This window comes from Camelus ferus, chromosome 12 (genome assembly GCF_009834535.1).
Source record: "Camelus ferus isolate YT-003-E chromosome 12, BCGSAC_Cfer_1.0, whole genome shotgun sequence".
NCBI classification, from domain to species: Eukaryota; Metazoa; Chordata; class Mammalia; order Artiodactyla; family Camelidae; genus Camelus; species Camelus ferus.
In genome coordinates this window covers 27167834-27191667 of record NC_045707.1, presented here as the reverse complement: position 1 = coordinate 27191667, position 23834 = coordinate 27167834, and the positions used below count along the sequence as shown (strand labels likewise).

Here is a 23834-nt window from a genome sequence, read left to right as displayed (position 1 = left end):
AAGTGAAATCTTAGCTGCAGACATGGTAACAAGAGATTAAAATCAAGTTGCTTCCTAGGAGAGGTGATGTGCATGATGGTTATGAAACAGATTGCCGGAGTCAGCCTGGGTTTGAATCATCTCATGGCTTATATTTTATATAACTTATATAAAGTCTGTAACTCGGGTCCAGCTTTCTGTGACTCCGTTTCTGCACTAGTAAATTGGAGGTGGTGATAATAGGGTTGTAGTAACGGTTACACGAGTTAGTTGTGTAAAGCCCTTATGCCAGTCCCTGACACAAGTGCGTATGACAGTAATAGTAATTTGTTATTATTACTGCTTCCTTCGTAGAAGTTTTGCATAAAAGTGACTATTTTTAGATAATCTGGCTGAGTCATGGCTCTTTTAAACTGATGTTTTAACCAAATTATCATAGCATGGTAAAGTCTATCAATTTTATAAGAAGAGGCTCAGAAAAACAAACCACAGGCAACACATTTCCTTCTGCATCAATCTCTGGATAGGGCCCTGAATGTAATTTTGGAGGTGGAATGACCAGTTAATGTATTTCGGTCCCCTCTTTCCTTTTCTTTTTTCCTCTCTTTTGACTTTATTTTTAGGGCTCTTTCTCTGAGCTGTATGCATGCATATTTAATGGTTGCCATTTTTATTCTTTTTGTAGAATTAAATATTAAATATCAGGCAGAATACCTCCTTTAATTTCCCTTCAGAGTAATAAAATATTACCAGTAACTTTTTCTTGAGATCTGTGGCAATACTCTTTGTCAAAACAGAAGTACTTAATAAAGCCAGAGAAACACCTATGGAAAGCTCTTAGGAAGAGTATGATTATATATTGGATAGATGAAATTTGTCAAATAAAGCAAACATCTAAGACATGAACTAATGCAGATTTGGTCTCAGGAAGCTCTTATACAGTAGGTGTTATGATAAATTCTAATTACCAAAGAGTTTTAGTGATTAATTTTAATACCTATTCACAATAAGATTACTAGCATGAATAAGAGTAACTCTTAAAAATCTTGTAATAGATGAGGATTGCGATTGCTCAGCAAACACTCCAAATCCCAAACTTTGTACCTAAAAATGTACCTCTGAATTAGCCTTTAATTTTACAGTATCAGTTTATATATTTAGACCAAGGAAGGAACATTAGAGTATGAATTCCTATGTAATCAACTGTCCTCACAAAAAGGAAGATTCAGGTATCTCTTGGGGACAGTGCCGGGGTGATACTACAAATACTAACCTGGTAGCCAGAGGCTTGGACCAATAGAACGGATACTGACCATAGAGTTAAAGGGAGGATGTTTCACCAAGACTTCACCCTGCAGTGCTGGATAACAGGCAGGTAGGGGGCTTTGTGAAGGAGGCTGGGGAGGTCAGGAAGGGGGAGTGTGAGAGAACTGGGATCCTAACCATCTACCAATCGGTACAAACAGCGCATTCTGAAGAAGTGCGATATTGATAGCATCCTTGTGAAACACACTTCTGAAAAGCCAAGCGTGATGATGAGATCTACCCTGATTACCAAAAGGAGCTTCGAAGAATAGTCAGTATTTACCTGTTCTTCATGGAAGTTGTTACATTTCTTGTTGACAAAAAAAAAAAAAAAAAATGACAATTTCATTCACATTTGCTGAAAGTTTCTCAAACTCAAAAAAACAAAAACAACCAGACTTAACCTGGAGAAAAATCTGTTGAAAATTCCGTTATTCTTCCATTTGACTGTATTATATATGCAGTTCCTGTCTATTTTATTTTAATAATTATTTAGGATTTCTCCCATGCTTATTTAATCCATTTGAATTTCTGGAAATGCTTAAAGATATTCTAAACAGTAGCAAAGACAGTGTTTACTTTATATTTTGGAGATCATGGGTCAAATTCTTTTGAGAGCCTGAAGTATTAATAAAATAAGTACATTTTTAAGAAATTTTTATTTTCCAGAATTAAAAAGTAATGCATCTTTTCAATTCATGGGGGAAAATCTAAAGAGAAGTTTTATTATATTTATTTTATCAAAGCATAACTTGCTCCAAATAAAAAGTTGTGAAAAGAAAACCCAAAATTTTAGTTTAGGAATGTGTATTTTATTCAGTTGTAAAGAGAATTCTAGTATGAGTCATATGATTCTTTTTTGAGTATCAATTATTATAAGACATTAAAGGGCAAAAACAGTTTGTTTGTTGCCAAAACGGGTGTGTGTTCTTTTAAGGCATTATTCCACCTCCGTATTTTTTCTTCCAGTTTTCTTTTCTCTTCTTTTATTTATTCCTTTACACTAAAATTATTTTCAAAACATTTGTTCTTTTTAATTTTCCCTTTTACAATTCAAAATAATATGTAGATATGACTGTAACTCTGAAAACAAGCTTCACTACATTATGGACAATTTTCTGGCAGTTTCACTGCCCGCATTTCAAATTTACTTTGAATACCAATATTAAAGACTAATTTATGTTTTTTTTTTATTTTTATAAAAAAGCTTACTTGATCAATGTTACAAATTTCAACAAACATTCTTTGAACTCCATCTGCATATAATTATGTAAAATTTTACGGGGGCCACAAAAATGTATGAGAAAAATCTCAGGGCCCTAGTATCTTGTAACGAGGAATGGGGGATCAAACATGGTGTGACCTAGACAGGTCGCTAGACCACAAGCCATCTATGATTTGAGTCCTATGAGGAGACAGGGCTACACAGTTGGCATGTAGAGATGGCTCCTCTGCAGAGCTCGTCAGGCTGTAAGGATGACGAAGGGAACAGTCTAACTGTCCCTCTCTTTTGTAGGCTAGTAATGGAATCTAAAGACTTCCTTGCCCATTCATCATCTGCCTTTTGCTTTTATATATGTATGTTCACTACTCTCGTTAAAACAATGTGCCTGTAATGAGTGTTATAATTGCTGCTCTCTTTGGGACACACTGCACTAACCGAGGTTAATTTGTTATATTTTGTTGTTAATTATATGTTCCAAAATCATTACCTTATTGTTCTTTAGGGAAAATCTTGGAAGAGATGCTATCATACCCTTTTCTAATTGCTTTGAAAAGAAAGCATTTAATTTGCTCCTTTTTTCATCTTCCTTTTGGTGAATATGCCTTAGGATAGGTACTTGGCAAGGGGTAGACATTTAATACAGTGGTTCACATGGATTCTGTTTATATTATTACCTCTCATGTTCTTCACGGAGTGTCTTGTTTCTTACAGGACGGTTCTGTTCACTCTGACTTCTGTGGTTGTACTTGTCATTACAACTGACTGGATCAGCTGGGACAAGCTGAATCGGGGATTCTTGCCCAGTGATGAAGTTTCTAGAGCCTTCCTGGCTTCTTTCATCTTGGTCTTTGACCTCCTTATCGTGATGCAGGTAAGTGTCAAATTTTTCTCCTCTCACGGAAGCAATTCCATGCTCTGTTCTCAGTCTAACAAACACTATACAGTGAAAGGCTCCATCAAGCTAGAACGATGCATAGTTTACAGCTGCTATTAAGGGGGCCTTCTCTGATCATATTTTCAGCAGTTTTGCTGGAAGGATAAGCCAATTGGGCTTTTCTGAGAGAAGCACCAAAAATTCATTGTATGAACATTGCAAGGTGGCCCCTGGAAACCATACAGAATGGTTGTGGGTTTTTTTGCCAAGGCTTCAGGGAACAAGCAAAACAAAACAAAACAAAAACCCCCTGTCATTTAGTAAATAGAAAGCTGCAGAGATGAGGATGCTATAAAGCCAACAAGGCAGGGATAAGCAATTGCCAAAGCAACTCAGGGTTTTAGAGCAGTTGAAATGGAATAATATAAAAATGCTTTTTCTGGTTATGGAAATGATCGTTTTCTTTTCGAATTCACCAGAGATCATTCCATTTTCTTGTAAACAATATTTCTGCCCTGCTTAGCAGCAGACTGTTTATACAATAGCGTCGTGCTAACCAGGGCTACTCGTGTAATCTTCTGGTGTGAATGCTTCGGGGTCTTAGGGGTGTTTCTTTGAATGGAGCGGAAAGAGACATCACTATTACTTGACATTTTGTCTTGTTCATTAAATGTCCATCCATTTGCTAGACATTTTCTTATTGCTTTCCTAATGCAGTATTGGGCTTCTCCCTCCAGAGGCATTGTAAGTTACCAGAACAAAGGCTTCGTTGCTGAAGGGAAAGTAAACTCCATTGTGTTCTGAATTTGTGTGAGATTTCACAGGATAGCAGATTGGTTTTCTCATTTCTAGAGGCAAAGAGAGGCCTTTATAAGAGATAGTCTTGAATGTTCTAAAAGAAAATAACGATCTGTTTTATTTTGGGGAGTGGGGGTTAGCCCAGGCTTCAGGCTCAAGATGGTTCCTGGAATATATTACTTAAAAAGTTAAGTAAAACAGAATTCTTTGTCTCATCTGAAAGTTGATGTATTTCCTTTTTTTATTTCCCATGGGATGGTTTAGCCTAGGGAAGGAAGCCCTGGACTTTGAGGAAGGGAGCATTGGCAAGGCTCCTTACCGCTCTTGCCTTGGGACCTCCTCTGGATATTTATAAAATTGAAGTCATGGCCCTTATGCAATAACGTGTCATGCATTACTTGTTTAAGGGCTATTTTTATCTTCTTTCATCTAACACTCCTAACTAAAACACCATCTTACTTAAAATACCTTCTTTGGCCAAGTCACCTAATGGTTCCTCTTTGAACCCATCTTAGAGTCAGAGGTATTGGTAGCCAAGTAGACGACTGTCTTTTAATTTGTTTAAACTTGAATATGAGAGCGTAAATTTCCAACTGCCATCCACCATCTTCTCCCCTCTTTATATAGTTTTAATTGTTCTTCCAATAGGTTCACTAAAATCAGGGACTTGAAGTGGGAAAAATGTCATGTTACCATTATGGACTCACTGAAAATGTACTTCATAAAGAGAGATGGAGGGAAGGACAGTCAGGATTTATACAGGCAGACTCAGCAAGATTTGGAAGGGAAAGGCAGCCTAGACGAAGGAAATGGCATGAAATGTGGAGTCAGTAAAGTGCTGAGGTGTTCAGAGAGTAGCCAGGGCACCAATTGACTGAAAATGGAGAGTTCCCGCTGAGGAATATATCAGTTTGGACCACTTTGGCTACAAGTAACAATAACCCTGCCGCACCAGCTTAATCAAAGGGGAAATGTATTACTGCGTTATAAGGATGTCCTGCAGTATTAAAGATGAGGGATGCAGTTGCATTTTAGGGACACATGAAAGCAGAGACTAAAGTGTCACAGGGAACCCAGACCCACTTTTATTCTCCATCTCTCATCGCTCTCTCTTTTTTTTTTTTTTTTTTTAACTTCTGCCTTTTTTTCTCTCTTTTACTGTAAAGCAACTTTTTCAGCTTTCCAGTTCACATGGAAGAAAATGGCCACAGCCAACATCTCAGAAAGAGTCTAGCTCTCAGGTCTAATTCTGGATTCCAGGGAAGGGACAATAGGGACTGGGCTGTCCTGCACCCATCCATGAACTGACTGGGGGTGAGGCCATCTCAAAGAAAAGTGGGGAGAGATTGGGCCACAAAAGCCAAATTAATACAAGAAGGAGCCAAAAACGAGGCCCCCAAAGTAGACCTGTTAACTCCTTGTCTCTCTCCAACACCGAGTCAGCCAGCCAAGTCTGTTGACTCATCTCTTACGGTATGTCTTGCAACCTAATCCTTCCTTCTCGTTCCTCTGCCGCCATTCCAGTCCTGACTCTCCTCTCTACTACTGTGAAATAATCTCCTGTGGAACCTTCAGCCTCCAGATGTCCCCTTGTCCCATATACCTTACACAGCTCACCCTCATAACTTTCCCATTCTGAAGTGCCATCTTGCATATGTCACGTCTCCACCAAAAGTCTTGTCGGTAACTCCTCATTGTCCAAGAACAAAGCCCACACTGGAGGAGCGATCTCAGTGCCCTCCGTGGTCTGGCCTGGGCTGTGTTTTCTCCCACGTCTTCCCCAGTTCTAGCTCTACCTCAAGTGCCAGGGATTGTTGCTTGGCCCGACCACAGCATGCCTATTCCAGGCCATCTGTGAGCCTCTTTTTTCCTCCCCAGATTGTTCCTTTCTCCTGCCCTGCTCATTAGACTTCACCATTGAAGATTATTCCAGCTTCCCTTTGTTAAAGCCATGCGATGACTTTCCTCCTTGCACCTCCTGCAGCACATTTCGCCTGAACTGCAAATCAGCATTCCGCTGTTTCCTGCTCCGCAGAGCGGAAGCCATAGTTCACCGCTCTCCACCCCTGGAGCCGCCCTAGCGCAGAGCCTTGCACGGGCAGCAGGCGGCCCCGAGTAACAACTGCCCGATGAGGGTAAAGAAATGGCATTTCAGCACTCAGTCTCATGCAAACTCTGTCCCCTCTGGGAGCGTCACGTTGAAGTTCACGGGACTAGTACATGTGGTGAGAGAGTGAATTAAAGGAATCGGAGCCCCAGGAGGCATATATAGTCAAACGTTTAAAAAACCTTGAATACAAATGTCCTTACAAGTCCATAACCAACCAAACTGTGATCTAATCCATTTCATATTCACATATTTCAGACAAAAGAAAAATAGGAAAGTAGCAACATTGCTGGACACGGAGAGAGTGGTTTCACTGAAAGGGTTGCCCTCATTAGAATTATTTAAGCGATTTGAGTGCAATTGACCCCAGGTCTTTCTAATGGTAGGAAAATTCAACTTATATGATCAAAAAATATTTTAATGTTTGGTTAAAAAAAAAAAGAAAAGAAACCATTAGAGTATGATACCACTGCTGTAAAGATTTTATTTTAACAAAATTGATAGGTCAATTCTGAATACTTTTCAATAAAGTGTCATTACTGATTTTTATGCATATTCTTTAAATAGGATTTTTCTGCATTTATTGTGAAAACTATTTGTGGTAACATGATTTTCTGTAGTTTTAGTAAATTCACTGGAACTAAGGCATAAACAGATGCCAGTAAAATATTACATGGCTCACATAAATCACATACCACTACAGAACATAAGAAGTAAATTGTAAAGAACCCTGCCCTCTGAGGGAATTTTGTCTCAGATTTGTTTAATATTTATGTCACTTAACTTTTATATACTCATTTAATTCCTTGCACAAGTATTTAATTTGCAGTTATATTCCACCTACTCATCTTTTCTGTTAGAGCGATGAAAATTTATACCTATGACATGTAAGAGTTCAAAATATGATGTGTTGCAGAGCAAGGAAAGGACAAAACATTGTCTTAGGAGTTCACCAAAAGGAGAGAGAGAAAAAGATCAGTGTAGACCGAGTAGTAGGGGAAAGCTTCAGAGAAAAGATTAGATTAGAATGACAAGCAGCTAAAATTTGAAAAGGCAGAACCATGAACAAGACTTTTTTTTTTTTAGCATTGTGATCTCAAGATAGGAACTCAGTTTTGCTCCATTAAGCTCAGAAAACATTTACAAATTCATCCCTAGTGTGCCTTGCACCAGGTGCTGGAGACGGGACAGGAGCAAGGGACATCAAAGATCAGTGACTCGGTCCACAGGTGTTGGTAGCCACGGAGGGGAATTCAGAACTTAATAGAATAAATATGAATGGAAAACTAGAAGCATTTGAGAAAGAGTGTCTCTATTTAGATGAATTATTCAGGGAGAAAGTAAAAATTCCTCCCTTGCCACTTTTAAATTCAACCACCCCGCCCTCCCAGGATCTCTCTGCTGATATGAAGACTTTAGATGAAGTCTTCATAAGGTAAGGAACGTTCTGGGCTTTTTACTAGACAAAAAGAGGGAGGGGAGTGAAAGAGGGAAGAGAGAGGAGGAGGATGAGGAGAGGTGAGGAGCCGGAAAGATGGATATAGACAGGGATGCCCTGAGGAGCCAGGACAGTTAGTTCTCCAGTGCGCTGGGTGGGTGGGTGGAAGCCGGCAGGATTAGGCAGTGGTGATGACCGTGGGGGCTGATGAAGTTCTCTCTGTTGCTAAGTTTTCATTCATTCTTCGTCTCTCACAAATGCTTTACGTAACTGAACTCTAGGGGATTGGTGTAGGGAGATTAAAAAACTGTTGCGTTTCACAAATGAATCAGTGTAGCTTAGCATCAAGATAGCTTCTGCTGAACAAAGTGCCCAGGAGGCAGAGGAAGTTGTGAGAAGGCAAGTTGCTATAATTTATAGGTAAGTATGGGAAGGTGTTGTGTGTATGTATACATATATATATACCCTTGAACTTTCTCCTCTTTGACAGCTTCTCCTCTACGAAGTTTCCCTCATTACCCTGTGTGTGTGTATCTTAGATTAATGTATATGAATAGATACATAATATCAATAAAATATACATTATATACAGAATGTCTTAGCTTTATCAGCTTCAAAGAGAGAAATTTTTTTAGAAGAGAGGCTTTCAAAGAGAAGAAGAAAGATCCAAGGGTCATATTTTGGTGAATACACATGTGAAAACACTGTTGCTACATCTTTTCAATACTTCTCTTTCTTGTAATTTATCTACATACCTGCCCGTTACCTTCATACCTACATACCTACGTTCCTCCTGTAATGTGTGAGCTTGAGGAGAGGAAATGTGCTCTTTTTAAGTTTTTTCATTCCCACAGCTCACTCATATTCAGTACAGTGCAGCTTTACCATAAATATTCTGCTGGATGAAAGAATAAATAAAGGAATGAACAGAACATTATTTCAGAAAAGCCCAAGAACATGAGATTTTTTCAAGAACTAAAATGTTTACCAACAGCAGGAAAATGAACCATCAATAATATCAGATTAGGTCATTTCTGCTGAAGTATGATCCCATAGTAATTAAATATCCAAATAAAAATCTGAATAAAATGGCCAATTAAATGTTAAAAAGGACTCTTTGGTCTAGTTGGAAAGCATTTAGAGAGAAGTGATGTTTCCTGAAAAGTAATTCTTAATGCACTGAAAAAATAATTCTGAAAATTGCATTCCACAAGCATTTCACTGTGTAACATCTAAAAGGTGTTTTTCTTTTTTGTGCATCATTCTCAGAAGCAGGTTGGCTCATTTTTAAAAAATAGACATTATGACTCTTGGTAGACTTTATTTTAAAACTCCTCCAGCCTGACTTTAATAGGGCACTTCTTTTGAGGTCATAATTTTTGAAAGTGTAATCATTTCCTTTAGAACGTAGGGCAGAGCAAAAAAGCATGAACCTATTTTAATTAAATTGCCGTGGTGTTTTGACAAGTTCGCGTATCTTTTCAGGATAAGTTATTTCAACTGACTTTATTCATAGGCTACTTAGAAAGAAAAGGTTGTTTAAATGTCTGTCCACCAGTTTTAACATATTCTCCGGCTATAGGAATACTTTATATAACTTTCTTCAAATTATTTAAAACGCCTCTTCGTGCTTGTTTTACCTCTTTATTTTTCTTACGCAAGGTCTACACCCCTATTTGAAAATAAAGTAACGGTCATTTCTGTTACAGGAGCCACGTGATGACGTGGAATAAGGGTTTATCCTTTAAATAATACCTGGATTAACCATAAATGCCTGTTCCCTTCATGATGTGTATCTAAGAGGTTGAATCTCGACTTTATTTACTGTCACCGTTTTGTGCTTCTAACATCATTGTTGGTCCACTGGGGAGACAGATTGTTCAAAGAGATCACCTTTGAGAGGAGCCTCAATATGTTTGTTAGTAGCTTCAGCAACTGGTCTCTCCAAATAGTAGACAGACTTACCGCAATAAGTCATGTCCGTGCAGCATGATGGAGGTCAGCCAAGTGGGCAGGAGGTGCCAGGTAACACATCTTGGCAGGCGACCCGAGGTATCAGGAACATTTGGCAGAAGGTAGTAGATGAGCTGGAAGCACTGGAGTTACTAGGCAAAAAAAAAAAAAAAAAGAAAAAAGGGAAAAGAAAAGAAAAAGGATCTAATCATGGATACCAGCGTGACAAACACACTCCCTTGAAAATGATACTAATAGTCTGGTTAGCGTATAAAATAGATCACAGTTTTGAAACAGGCAGTAAGTTCTATGAGGGATTATTGTGAGCAGGAGAGATCACTCAATTCTTTATGGATAATATGAGAAGAATGTAGCTTGAAGGAATTATAAGATTTGGTTAAGCAAGTGGAAAATAGAGACATTCAAGTTTTATCCCAATTTAAATGCTTCAGACCCTGGGGTATTTTTTTTTAAAGAGAACTAAAACATGATTAAAAAACTGAGAAGATAGAAGCTCCAAACTGTTGCACATGAGCAATAATTTTTTCAAAGCCACACGGAAGCAGCAAAATAGAACGCCCTTAAATTAGTATTCTTCCAGTGGATGCATTGCTTCCAGGCACCATAGAATGGTCAGTGCCTGTGACCTTCATGACGGTGTTCCAGCCCTGGCCTTTACCCCAGCTTTGTGTGTATCATTGTTGGCCCTGGAAGTCACGTGTAGCATTGCCAGCTTGTCACTGCATCACTTCTACGTGACCAAAAAAGTGCGATGTTGAAGACTAGACACATTCAGTCCTTTCATTCAGCCCTCCACTTCCCTGGGGCAGGTTTCAAACTGAGAGCATGGCTATACTTCAGGTCGGAGTTTTATGGGTGCATCGGAGGAGGTAATACAAAGGACGTGACTGCCAGCTGACTTACGAGCAGGACCCAGGCAATCGAAGGCTGCTCCCTGCCCTGCTGTGTTTGGAACGTCTGCCGTCCACACCATTCCCACCGTGGGAGCCGTCTGCAAGGATGCAGCCTTGAGAGAGCAAGTGTAGTTGAGAGCGTCTGACAGATAGTCTTTAGGTCAAAGATCCATTAATTCTGGAGTGGGACATGCAAGGCGAGCCTTGGGGAATACGGTGCCTCAAGTGGCTCAAAGTCCAGCCTTGTCTAGTTAGACTAGAGGTTGAGTCCAATACCAGGAGACCATAGTGAGAACCCTTCCTGGCGGAAATGAGGAACAAGCCACTAAGAAGAGCAGAATGTGCACTGAAAACACGATGGGACTAGAAAAAAGACTGGGAGGGAGGGAGAGAAGGAGTCAGGGAGGCAGAAGGAAAAGTAGAAGGCTAGAATTCACTGAGCACATACTGCATTCTGGGCACTGTCCTGGATGCGAAGCATTTGACACGTGGTAGGAAGCTTAGTGAATGATGGGAACACTCCCGCAGTAGACTAGAGCCAGGGCTCTATTTCTTAGTGGCAGTGGGACCCTGGTTAAGTCACTGCATTTCTAGGAATCAATTTTCTCATCTATAGCGTGACAAATTTTTCCTGACCTAGGTTACAGGATTTTTATGATAGTCTAAAAAAGGCACTTGAAGTGTGATGTTTTTGCATATTGAAATTACATAATCTATATAGAAGAAAATAATTCGGTTGGAGAAAAGTTTCAGAGTTATGCTTTGAGTTACAATTAATCATTCAGGCTTCTTTTGATCTCAGCTAAAGAAAATGCTAATAATGTGATGATAATGTGAAAAGATTGGAGTCTCAGTAACAGTGCATTGCAGCCATAATCTGCTAATAGAGATATATACTAAAGAGATGATCCAATCTCTTACCTGACTATAAGAATCTCCAAAATTCTTACAAAAATGTGAATTCTCAGGCTATAGGAAGATTGCCAGAAGTTTCTGGTTTAGTGAGTATGGTGCTGGGGGATTACTAGGCACTACAGATGATTCTTGTGATTGTGGTCACCTGGAAGCCAGTTAAAAATGCACATTCTTGGGTCTTCCTCTTACAGCTAGTGGTACCACAATTACCGGAGGATTTGGCCTGTGAAAATGAGTTTTTATTTAGCCCAGATTTCCCTGATTTCCCTGAAACTCACTGCTCTAAGGTAATGCCCTAATAGTAAGTGAATGTCTGCTGTTACACGATTCAGATGCTATATATAAAAAAACCCCAAGAAACTTCCAAATTGCCGGATGGTACTCAGTATTTATTGCATTTGATGAAGTTTGGAGAATTATTTAGAATTTTGCATTTTTCCTATAAAACTATATCATTCCTGTGGTACATATTGTGAAAAGCTGAACAGTTAAAAACCAAATGTGTACCTGGTGTATTTTTCTGTAATTTTTGATGAAAATATATTTTACAAATATACCCTTTGCTGAAAAGTATATTTATGTCTAAGATGCTGACCATGTACTTAACCTTTGATTTCAATAGCTGAGTACATTTATTTGGCAAGATGAGTAAGATGTAAACTATAGGAATAGCATAAAGGCATATATTTCTCAGTTTTATAACAAAATTAATTTATTTTAAAAAGTATTTGGGAAAAAGTCAAAATTACTTGTTTATAATTCTTTCTATTCATTCTAAAGTGGATGGCTGCCAAGGAATAGCCTTTGTTTTGACGAACATGGTAATAGGTATGGATGCAAAATTAAGAAACTTGGAAACCTAGAGGGGGTTTCTGTCTATGCAGTAGTACAGTAGGAGCCAAAAAATTCGAAGGAGTTGTTGTGGGGAAAGAGAGAGAAGACATAGAGATGGCAGCTGCTCTAGGTAATAGAACTTGGGAGAGAGAAGATTTTCTGAAAAGTTCTGCTCTATCATATACAGGGTTATAGTCAGTTTCCCAAGACAATGTCAGTTAAAATATATATATATATTCTCCAATTATTTTGGCATCATTTTCCCCTTTCTTTTTTTTATTGAAGTATAGTCAGTTACAATGTGTCAATTTCTGGTATACAGCATAATGTCCCAGTCATGCATATATAAATTTATTTATTTTCGTATTCTTTTTCATTAAAGGGTATTGCAAGATATTGAATGTAGTTCCCTGTGCTATACAGAAGAAATTTGGTTTTTATCTATTTTTATATATAACTGTTAACATTTCCAAATCTCAAACTCTCAAATTTGTCTCTTCCCACCCTCTTTCTGTAGTAGCCATTAGATTGTTTACTGTGTATGCGAGTCTGTTTCTTTTGTAGACGAGTTCATCCTCTTACTCCTTTTTTGTTTAGATTCCACATATGAGTGGTATCATATGGTATTTTTCTTTCTCTTTATGGCTTATTTCACTTAGAAAGATGATCTCCAGGTCCATCCTTGTTGCAGTAAATGGCATTATTTTATTACTTTTTATGGCTGAGTAGTATTCCATTGTATAAATATACCACAACTTCTTTATCTAGTCATCTGTCAATGAACATTTAGGTTGTTTCCTATTGTAAATAGTGCTGCTATGAACATTGGGGTGCATGTATCTTTTTGAATTAAGGCTCCCTGTGAATATGTGCCCAGGAGTGGGATTGCTGGATCATATAGTAAGTTTTTAGTCTTTTGAGGAATCTCCAGAAAAGGGAATTCTAATAAAATGAGGTTTATAACTGGAAAAACCTCTAGTCTTATGATCTTGGTCAGGATAATGAACGATAAAAAGGACATAATTTGATTAGAGTAAAATGAGTTGATGACATTTATCAGACAGACTATATCACGGAGAAGACACTAAACTCATCATCTTCAGCATGGTCCAGGGGTTAGTTCTTTCTACATTTGCCTGATTAGCAGCTCAAAAACGTTTTCTGTTTCACTTCTAGAATTCCCTTGGTAATATATTGTGTATTTTCTGCAGCTGTCCCAATGAGATAAATACTTAAGTGAATAATGGAACATCTTTCTAAAATGACTGATTCTCAGAGATCTAGAGTGTTTAAGCACTCTCACTATTTCTGTTCAGATTCACGGGACACTTCATTTCACTACAAAAATGGCTTTCTGATTCTCTCATCTCTCAGTAAGAATAAGTCTGATGTGTCTTTGAATGTTATAGAAAATTATTCTCATCTCTGAATGACTGTAACTTGCTTATGAGGTCAGAAAGAGTGGATGATCACCTCCAAACTTGATGGAAGAGGACCAGTGTAAATATTTTCAACAGCTCTTTTGAGATCTGTTTTAAAGCTGTGCTATAAAAAAGGAATTTGCACATCTAATTAATATACAACTGCAGGCATCGCCAGGGACATTTTGATGCCAGTTTACCAGAAAAGATATGACAATATATACACTACCAACCGTGACTGAAAATATCTGGTGTGGTGAGCAAAATAATGCCCACACACACACACACTGACAGATATCCACACCCTAATCCCTGGAACCTCCGAATATGTTAAGTTACATGGCAAAGGGAGATTAGGTTGCACTGAAATTAACTTTTCTAATCAACTGAATTTAAAATAGGGAGATTCTCCTGGATTTTCCAGGAGGGCTCAGTGTAATTACAAAGGTCTTTAAAAGAAGAAGAGGGGGGCAGAATCAGTGAGATAACAGAATGCAAACGGACTTGGCCCATCATTGCTGGCTTTAAAGATACAGGAAAAGGACCAGTAACCCAAGGAATGCAGGTAGCATCTCGAATCAGTAAAGGGCCAGGAAATGGATTCCTTCCTAAAGCTTCCAGAAAGAAGACAGCCCTGCCAGCACCTTGATTTTAGCTCTGTGAGGCCCATTTTGAACTTGTGACCTCCAGAACCATCAGATAATAAAGTTGTGTTGTTATAAGACACTTAGTTTGTAGTAATTTTTTTTTATAGCTGTGATAGGAAACTAATAAGGCTCAATGTCCCCACATCTCTACTGATGTGGGCTATTATTGATCTTTTAAATCTTTTGCTAGTCCAAAGGTCAGAAATATCTCATTGCACCTTAATGGTTTCATAATTAGTTAGATTGAGATTATTTCCTTCTGCTAGATATTTAATGGATATTAAAATTGCTTTATGAACATCCAGCTCATGAGCTGATCCTATTTCATTATTGAGGTTCTATTTTTTTCTTATACATTTGTTTGACTGTTAAAATTTCTTTTTTTTTTCTTTTTTTTTTTTTGCTGTTGGTGTCTAACGCATGAAGAAAAGCATTTACTAAGTTTTTATCAGGAATCTATGGTGAATTTTCGTAAAATAGAGCAGCTTTTCAGCATTACGAGAGGTAATCACAGATGTGCTCTCTTTTAGTATGTTTTATACCTTTAAGCTGCCAATGTAATAAACTATGAGAATAGTGGGTAGGGGTATAGCTCAGTTGTACAGCACATGCTTAGCACGCACAACGGTCCTGGGTTCAATCCCCAGTACAGCCATTAAAATAAAAAAACAAACAAACAAACCTAATTACCTTCCCCCGCCAAAAAAAAAAAAAAAAGCAAACTGTGAAAGTAGATTTCTTACCTTCATCCTACATCACTAGCATATATCCCAATTTGTGATAGTGCATTATTTATAATATACTGCTGAAGTCAGTTTCACAAGTATATTTATAAATGAGATGTGTGTATCCTTTTTCCTGCTGATTTTTATCATGGTTATGTAAGTCCTACAGATGAACCGAAAGCCTCTGTCTTTTGCTGTGCCCTGGAACCATACAGGAGCTGTTTGTGCTACACTCTGTATCATTCCATGCCTTGTTACACATTTTCTTTCTCCATTCCATTTTGTATAATGTCAATAATCTCGATGATGTTTAGAGAGAAAAGAAAAATACTCATTATCTCAAACTGCTCTTTTGAGGTTGAATCTCCCACCCCCATCTTGTAAAATTAGAGAGTTGGGGTTTTTTTGTTTTTCCATCCTTAAGCCACTCCTGTAATTACGGAAGAAACTGGGGATGAGACATAAGAAAGGACCTCCTTGGAGAAGTGTTATTGACAGCATAGCTTCTGGCTGTAGATTCCTTTTCCTCTGATGCTTTATTATTATCGCTATGACTGTCATTTTCATGTTCATAATCATGTCTTATGTGAAATCCTCTTTATACTACAACAAACTATAAATATGTTATTAATTTATCTTTTACTATGTCAATGCAGACTGTATTAATTGTAGTGAGCAGGACAACAGAGGTAATAGCCCCATGTTATTTTATTATAGTCAGAACATTTCAGCAGAACTGTGTTGAATGAGGGGTACTACATTAAATATGTATTGATTGTTTTTATTGAAGTATAGTTGATTTATAATATTGTTTTACTTACAGGTGTACAGAAAAGTGATTCAGTTATATATATATATATATGTATATTTCAGACTATTCATCATTATAGGTTATTACAAGGTATTGAATATAGTTCCCTATACTGTACAGTAGGTCCTTGTAGCTTATCTGTTTTATATATAGTAGTGTGTATCTGCTAATTCTATACTCCTAACTTAGGCTTTTCACCTTCCTTTCCTCTTTGGTAACCACAAGCTTCTCTTCTGTCTCTGAGTCTAATTTCTGTTTGGAAATAAATTCATTTGTATTATTTTTTAGATTTCACATATGTGGTATCATTTAATATTTGTCTTTCTCTGTCTGACTTACTTCACTGAATATGATATTCTCTAGGTCTTCCCATGTTGCTAAAGAGAGCAATATTTCACTCTTTTTTGTGACTGAGTAATAATGCATTATATGTATGTGTGTGTGTGTGTATAGAATATATATAACTCCTTTTCATTCATTTGTTGATGGACACTTAGGTTGCTTCCAAGTCTTAGCTATTGTAAGTAGTGCTGCTGTGAACATTGGCGTTCATATATCTTTCCGAATTAGAGTTTTCATCTTTTGTGGATGAGAGCTCAGGAGTGGGATTGCTGGATCATATGGTAGTTCTATTTTTAGTTTTTTAAGGAACCTTCACACTGTTTTCCATAGTGGTTGTACCAATTTACATTTCCACACAACAATGTAGGAGGGTTCTCTTTTCTCCTCACCCTCTCTAGCATTTGTTATTTGTAGACTTTTTGATGATAACTATTCTGACCAATGTGAGATGATACTTCATTGTGTTTTTGATTTGCATTTTTCCAGTAATTAGCTATGTTGAGTATCTTTTCATGTGCCTGTTGGCCATCTGTGTGTCTTCTTTAGAGAAATATCTATTTAAGTCTTCTTCCCATATTTTGTCTGTGTTGTTTGGTTTTTTGATGTTGAGTTGTATGAACTGTTTGTATATTTTGGAAATAAACTTTTGTCGGTTGCATTGTTTGCAAATATTTTCTCGCATTCTGTAGATTGTCTTTTTGTTGGTTGTCTAGGAGTTTTATGGTGTCATATCTTATATTTAGGTCTTTAAACCACTCAGAGTGTAAATTTATATATGGAGTGAAGGAGTGTTCTAATTTCACTGATTTACATGAGGCTGTCCAGCTTTCCCAATACCATTGCTAAAGAGACTGTCTTTTATCCATTGTATATTCTTGCCTCCATTGCCAAAGATTGATCAAGTATAGATATAGGGATCTATTTCCAAGCTCTCTACTCTGTTCCATTGATCTATATGTCTGTTTCTGTGTCAATACCACTTTGCTTTGATTGCTGTAGCTTTGTAGTATTGTCTGACGTCTGAGAGGGTTATACCTCCAGCTTGCTTTCTCCTCAGGATTGCTTTGGCAATTCTGAGTCTTTTATGGTTTCATATACATTTTAGGATTACTTCCCCCTCTTAAATATTTTGAAGTAGTTTGAGGATAGGTTTAAGTTCTTTTTGTATGTTTAGTAGAATTTCTCAGTGAAACCATCTGGTTCTGAACATTGGTCTGTAGGGAGTGTTTTTATTACAGATTCTATTTCACTTCTAGTTATTGGTATGTTCAAATTATCTGTTTCTTCTTGGCTCAGTTCTTCTAGCCTCAGGCAGGCTGTATGTTCCTAGAAATTTGTCCTTTTCCTCTGAGTTGTCCAATTTGTTGATAGATAACTGATCATAGTATTCTCTTATGATTTTTTTGTATTTCTATGGTATTGATTGTTATTTCTCCTCTTTCATTTCTTATTGTGTTTATTTGGCTCCTCTCTTTTCTTCTTGGTGATCCTGGCTAGATGTTTGTAGGTTTTATTTATCCTTTCAAAAAAAAAAAATCAGCTCTTGGTTTATTGATATTCTCTATTGTTTTTATAATCTCTATTTTGTTCACTTCCTTTCTGATCTTTATTATTTTCTTCTTTCTGCCTGACTTTGGACTTTATTTCTCTTTTTCTAATTCTTTTAAGTGTGGTAGGTTAAATTGTTTATTTGAGATTTTTCTTATTTCTTGTAGAAGGCCTGTATCGCAATGAGTTTCCCTCTTAGAACTGCCTTTGCTGCATCCCATAGATTCTGTAAGGTTGTGTTTTTATTTTAATCTGTCTTGAGGTATTTTGTGGTTTCCTTTTTGACTTCTTTATTGACCCATTGGTTTTTTTAGTAGCATGTTCTTTAGTCTCCATGTAATTTTTTCTCTTGTTTTTCTTTCTGTGGTTGATTTCTAATTTCATAGCATTGTGGTCAGATAAGATGCTTGGAATAGTTTCTATCCTCTTAAATTTGTTGAGCGTGCATGGGCCATCCATGCTTGTTTTGTGTTCTAGTATGTGGTCAGTGCTAGAGAATGCTCCATGTGTGCTTGAACAGAGTGCATAGTCTGGTTTTTCTTGGTACATAGTATCCTGTAGAGATCCATCAAGTCCAGTTGTTCTGTTGTGTCACTTAGTACCTCTGTTGCCTTATTGATTTTGTCTGGAGGATGTCACTGATGTCAGTGGAGTGTTAAAATCTTCTACTATTATTGTATTCCTGTCAATTTCTCCCTTTATGTCTGTTAGTATTTGTTTTATATATTTAGGTGTTCTTATCTGGGTGCATGTATGTTAACGAGTGTAATATCCTCTTCTTCTATTGATCCTTTTATCGTTATATAGTGTCCTTCTTTGTCTTTCTTTATGGACTTTGTTTTAAAGTCTATTTTTTCTGACGTGAGTATTGCTATCCCTGTTTTCTTGTTGTTTCCATTTGTATAAAATGTATTTTTCCATCCCCTCACTTTCAATCTATGTGTGTCTTTCACCCTAACGTGAGTCTCTTGTAGGCAACATATTGCAGGTTCTTGTTTATTTTATCCAGTCTGCCACTCTGCCTTTTGTTCAGAGCATTTAGGTCATTGACATTTAAAGTAATTATTGATAGGTGCCTACTTACTCCCATTTTAGACTTTGTTTTCTAGTTGATTTTGTTGTTCTTTATTTCTTTTTCTTTTTGTTTTTCCTTTTGTTGTTTGATAGTTTCTTTTTACATTATGTTTGAGTTTCTTTCCTTTTGGTTTTTGTGATTCCATTATATGTGGTTATTCTCATTTTCAAGAATGTTAACCCATAACTGTATCTACCTGCTCTAAACTGACAGCCATTTAAGTTCAAACACATTCTAAAAGATCTACATTTTTTTAGTTCCCTCCCTCACATTTTATGATTTTGATGTCCTATTTTACATCTTTGTCCTTTTGCTGATAATTGTAGTTATAGTTGCTTTTACAATTTTTTTTTGCTTTTTTTTTAATGTATGTACTGGTTTATTTAAGTGATCTTCAATCCTTTTATATATTTGCCTTTCCTATTGTCTTATTCCCTTTCCTGTAGATTCTTGCTTAGTTTCTATTTAGAGAAGAGTTTTCAGTATTTCTTTAGATAGGTTTAATATTGCTGTATTCTTTTAGTTTTTGCTTCTCTGTGAAATTCTTAGTTTCTCCTTTGATTCTTCCAGGTAGAGTATTCTAGGTTGGAAGTTTTTCCCTTTCAGGATTTTATATATATCTTGCCCTCCCTTCTGGCCTGCAAAGTTTCTGTTGAGAAATCATCTGATAATCTTATGGGGGTTCCCTTGGAACTGACTTTTTGTTTTCTCTTTGTGCCTTTAGAATCCTCTCTATGTTATCTTAAACTTTGCCATTTTAAGTATGATATGTCTCAGTGTGGGTCTGTTTGGGTTTATCTTGTTTGGAACACTCTGTGCTTCCTGTACCTGGATATCTGTCTCTTTCTTTAGGTTGGGAAACTTTGGGCCATCATTTCTTCAAATATACTTTTTATCCCCTTTTCTCTTTCTTCGTCTTCTGGAACCCCTATTATGTGCAGGCTGGGATGTTTTATATTATCCCACAGATCTCATATGTTGCTTTCATTATTTTTTTCAGTTGTCTTTCTGCCTGCTATTCTGATAGGGTGATTTCCGTTATCCTATCTTCTAGATTACTTATTCATTCTTCTGCATTATTTAGTCTGATAGTCATTGCTTTTAATGCAATTTTTATCTTGCCAGTTGAGTTGTCTAATTTTGATTGGTTTATCATTTATTTTTCTTATAAAACTCTTTATAGTTTCTAATTCCTTGTTACAGTCAGTGATCTACATTTATATTGATTATCTTCCTTAATTCCTTTAGCATTTTCATTACCTTTTTTGAACTTGGGGTCTAGTAGACTGGAGAGGTCTATTATGCTATTTGCTCTTTCAGAGGATTTCTCTTATTCTTTTGATTGAGTGGAGTTTCTCTCCTTTTTCACTTTACTTAAATTTCTCTTTCTCTGTGTATTTAAGATAAACAGTTATGTACTGTGGCCTTGAAGGGCTGTTTTTATGTGAGAGCATCCCTGTGTAGACTGTGTGAATCCAATTTTTTTGGTGCAAGGGCTGTTTTTGGTATGGATGCCTGTCATGTCTTTCCTCAGAGTGTGCTGGCTATTATCCCCTGCAGAGAGGGTGTGATTGGTATTGTGACCAGAGCCTGCATTGGATGTTGGGCAGGGTTTCCTCTTTGTTCTGTGGCTACCATAGCTCTGTTGGGTGTGTGGTCTGCTCCGCAGTTGGACTAGAAGCCCTCAGACCTGGTTTTAAGCTATAGTGTAAAGTAGGTGTTACAGGAGTGCTCCTGCTGGGAAAGGAACTGCTGAGTATTCATCCACAGGGACTGACCACTGGGTACATGCAGTTCTGTGATACTGCCCACCACCTGGTGTGCACACCAAGAAAGTCCTTCTGCTGATCCTGCCCTCAGACCACCCCCACTGTGCTAATCACTGAGGCTAATAACTGGCTTTGATGTCAACCTCCACCTTATGCTACCTCACAAAGCCCACTGTAGCTGGAGCAATGACCCTGATGAACACACTGACAGGGGGCCTCTTATGGTAGACTCGTGCCCTATGCTGCACCAGCTAATATTGGCACTCCTATAGCAGAACCATGCCCCACTCTGTGTGTTAACAATGGTGGCCTGGACCACACACCAGGCCCTTCAGGCTTTCTGCATAATTAGGATGAGACCGAGTCCTCTCCCAGGGACTGTCTGCTGGAACCAGAGTTTCAGCTCCTAACTGCTGTGTGTACCAACAGCCCCTCCTGGCACATGTTTCCACCTGGGAAGTGTGATGAATGGCAGCCATTGTGCTGGTTTCTCTCTGTCCTGATAGCTAGCAAACTAGCACCAGTGCACTCTTTGCAAGAAGAATCCAGTCCCCTCCAGCTCCCTGTCTATCTCGACAGACCTCCCAGCTGCAAAGGGGCTTCCCAGGGCAAGGGAACCTTTCCTCTTTCACAGCTCCCTTCCAGGGGTACAGGTCCCATCCTGATACTTTTTTTATCCTACCTGGTTACATGGGAATCTTTCTTGCAGCTTTGGTTGTGTAAGAGATCTTCTGCCAGTTTACAGTTTGTTTTCTGTGATAATTGTTCCATATGTAGATGTATTTTTGATGTGTTTGTGGGAGAATGTGAGCTCCACATCATTCTACTCTGCCATCTTGATCTCCACCCCTTGTGTATTGACTTTTAAATTACAAAAACATTACAAGTTCTTGAAAAAAAAGTTGTAAAGCACAGAACAGAATAAAGAAGAAATAAAAGTATTTATAATACAATCTTTCAGATAAATTCACCATTATTTGTAGACTTTAATTTATGCAAATAATTACGTATACATTTTTCCAAAGACAGAATCATCTTCTACAGCATTATTGTTTTATAACCTGCTTTTTCACTTTACAGTGTTATTAAAATTTTCCATGTCATTACATGTTCTTTGACAAAATTATCTTAATTAATGTATTATGATTTCATCTGTGATGGTATTAACAGATTCCCTATTATTAAACATTTGTTTCCATTTTATTACTATTTGTGGTGCTTCAATGAACATGACACAATGATTATTCTCTTGAGATGAATTCCTAGAAGTTGAATTGCTAGATAAAAATGGTTGCATGTTATGATAACTTCTAATATGCTTAGCTAAACATCCTTCTCAAGGCTGTTTTATTTATAATTCCATGATGATTGCTGTGACCATTCCCCTCAACAGGAAAGAATATTGGATCTGTATTAATAGCTTCCAATTTGATTGGCAAAAAAGGAGTATTTCATTTTAATATACATTTCTTTAATTACACATGTTCATGATCATTAGTTCAACTCATTTAAAATTCAGATTTCTTTTTGACTTTAGCAAGATAATACAGAGCTGTACTTTCTCCAACCACCTCAGGGAGCCTAGGGTATCATAGCCAACTATAAACAAAAAAAATCCTTCTGCATCCTTCTGCAGTGAAACATGAATATCCACACTAAGTAGGACACACAGAGACCATCAATACCCTCCCTTGACAGATTCTACCACTAAATGAGCCCAGCTAGGATTAAATTTTATTGCTGTATGAATGCTAGGAAATCTTTATTCTCAGAACTTTTCTACTTCAAAAATGAGGATAAGGGATGGTAGACATGTACTGAAGATGAAATTTTTCTTCTCTGTTGGCTATTTATATTAATTCTTTTTATGAATTGGTTGTTCAGTATTTTTATTAGGATGCTTTCTCTTGTCCTCATTGGCTTGTTATAGCTATTTGCACACTGAACATATTACCCCTTTTCCTGTGACACATGTTATAAATACTTGTCCTGAGTTTTGTTATTAAGATTGTTTGCAACAGCTATTGTCAGGCTCGAGTCTGCCCATGAGTCATCTAGAGTGTCTGTGTGTGGTGAGAGATGGCTGTGTGTGTGTGTGTGTGTGTGTGTGTGTGCGCACGTGTGTGTGTACACATGAACATTTGATGCAAATTTCTGAGCACTTCTCATAGAAAATGTAAAAGTTCAGGGTGGAATTCTGGAGTCTGAATCTTAGAAGGTCCAAATGTGATTCTGATGCAGATAGAGAGACTCACGTTTTGGTTTGTGGTAGGATTTGTTCAATGTGTAGTTATTTTCAGTTTAGGTCTGGTGAAATCTATCAGTCTTTTCCTTTGTGATTTCTGTCTTTTTTGTTAAGCTGTGAGCACTGTGTTTCAAAAGAGACATTGACAAGCTAGAGAACATGCCTTAAAGGCTAACAACCAGGATGCTGAGAGAACCAGAAAGAATGGGAAAGGGATGATGGAGGGAGTGGGGATGTTTAGCTCAAAGCATAGCCTTTGAGGAGGAACATGATACCTTCCACTGTCCACTCTCTGTACTAAAGGCAGTGTGTTGCAATTCAGGGCAGCAAATCCATCTTCCACTGTGAATTTCCCTTTATAAAACATCTCTCATCATGTCACGTCCCTGTTTGAATCCTTTGTGGCTTTTGTTGTCTTTAGGGGAACCCTCAGTGTCCCAAGAGATCCCTCGCAATCCCAGCCTCATCCGGCAGCCTCGCCCCTCTCCACACTCGTCACCCAATGTGCTGCCCAAATGAATGGCTTGATGCTTCTCAAAAGCCCAACAGGTTCATGAGTTTTTCCTCCTCAAATCTGAGTTTCACAAGCGATCTGATCTGATAATACCCTTTCCCTTAACCCTGAGCCAGATGGTGAGCTCAGGTCAGGTCAAAATCCTTGGGAGTTTGTGTCTTTCATGACCTTCTTTCTTGAATCTCACCACTGTGACCTTATCCAGAAAAGAAGTCATTGAAAAGCCAAAGGATATATTTATATGTATTTACATATATTAATATGTATTTAATATTTTTAGGTATTGGCTAGGTGCTGGGGCTACAAAAGATGAATAAATGCATGTTGTTTTTTCTAAGATTCTCAAATCTCAGAAAAGAAGAATGAATGAAAATTAAATGAGAAAGTTTGGTGAA

The 23834-nt window shown here is 37.5% G+C and overlaps 1 protein-coding gene across 6 annotated transcripts in view; it reads left to right on the top strand.

Moving 5' to 3' along the window:
• TMEM117 (transmembrane protein 117) overlaps positions 1-23834 on the top strand; it is a 441432-nt gene that overhangs the window by 359145 nt on the left and 58453 nt on the right. For all 6 annotated transcript variants that reach the window (XM_032493269.1, XM_006190295.2, XM_032493270.1 and 3 more), the window contains one exon: positions 3221-3380. In XM_032493269.1, the coding sequence (XP_032349160.1) occupies positions 3221-3380 (160 nt within the window). The remainder of the gene's footprint in view (positions 1-3220; positions 3381-23834) is intronic.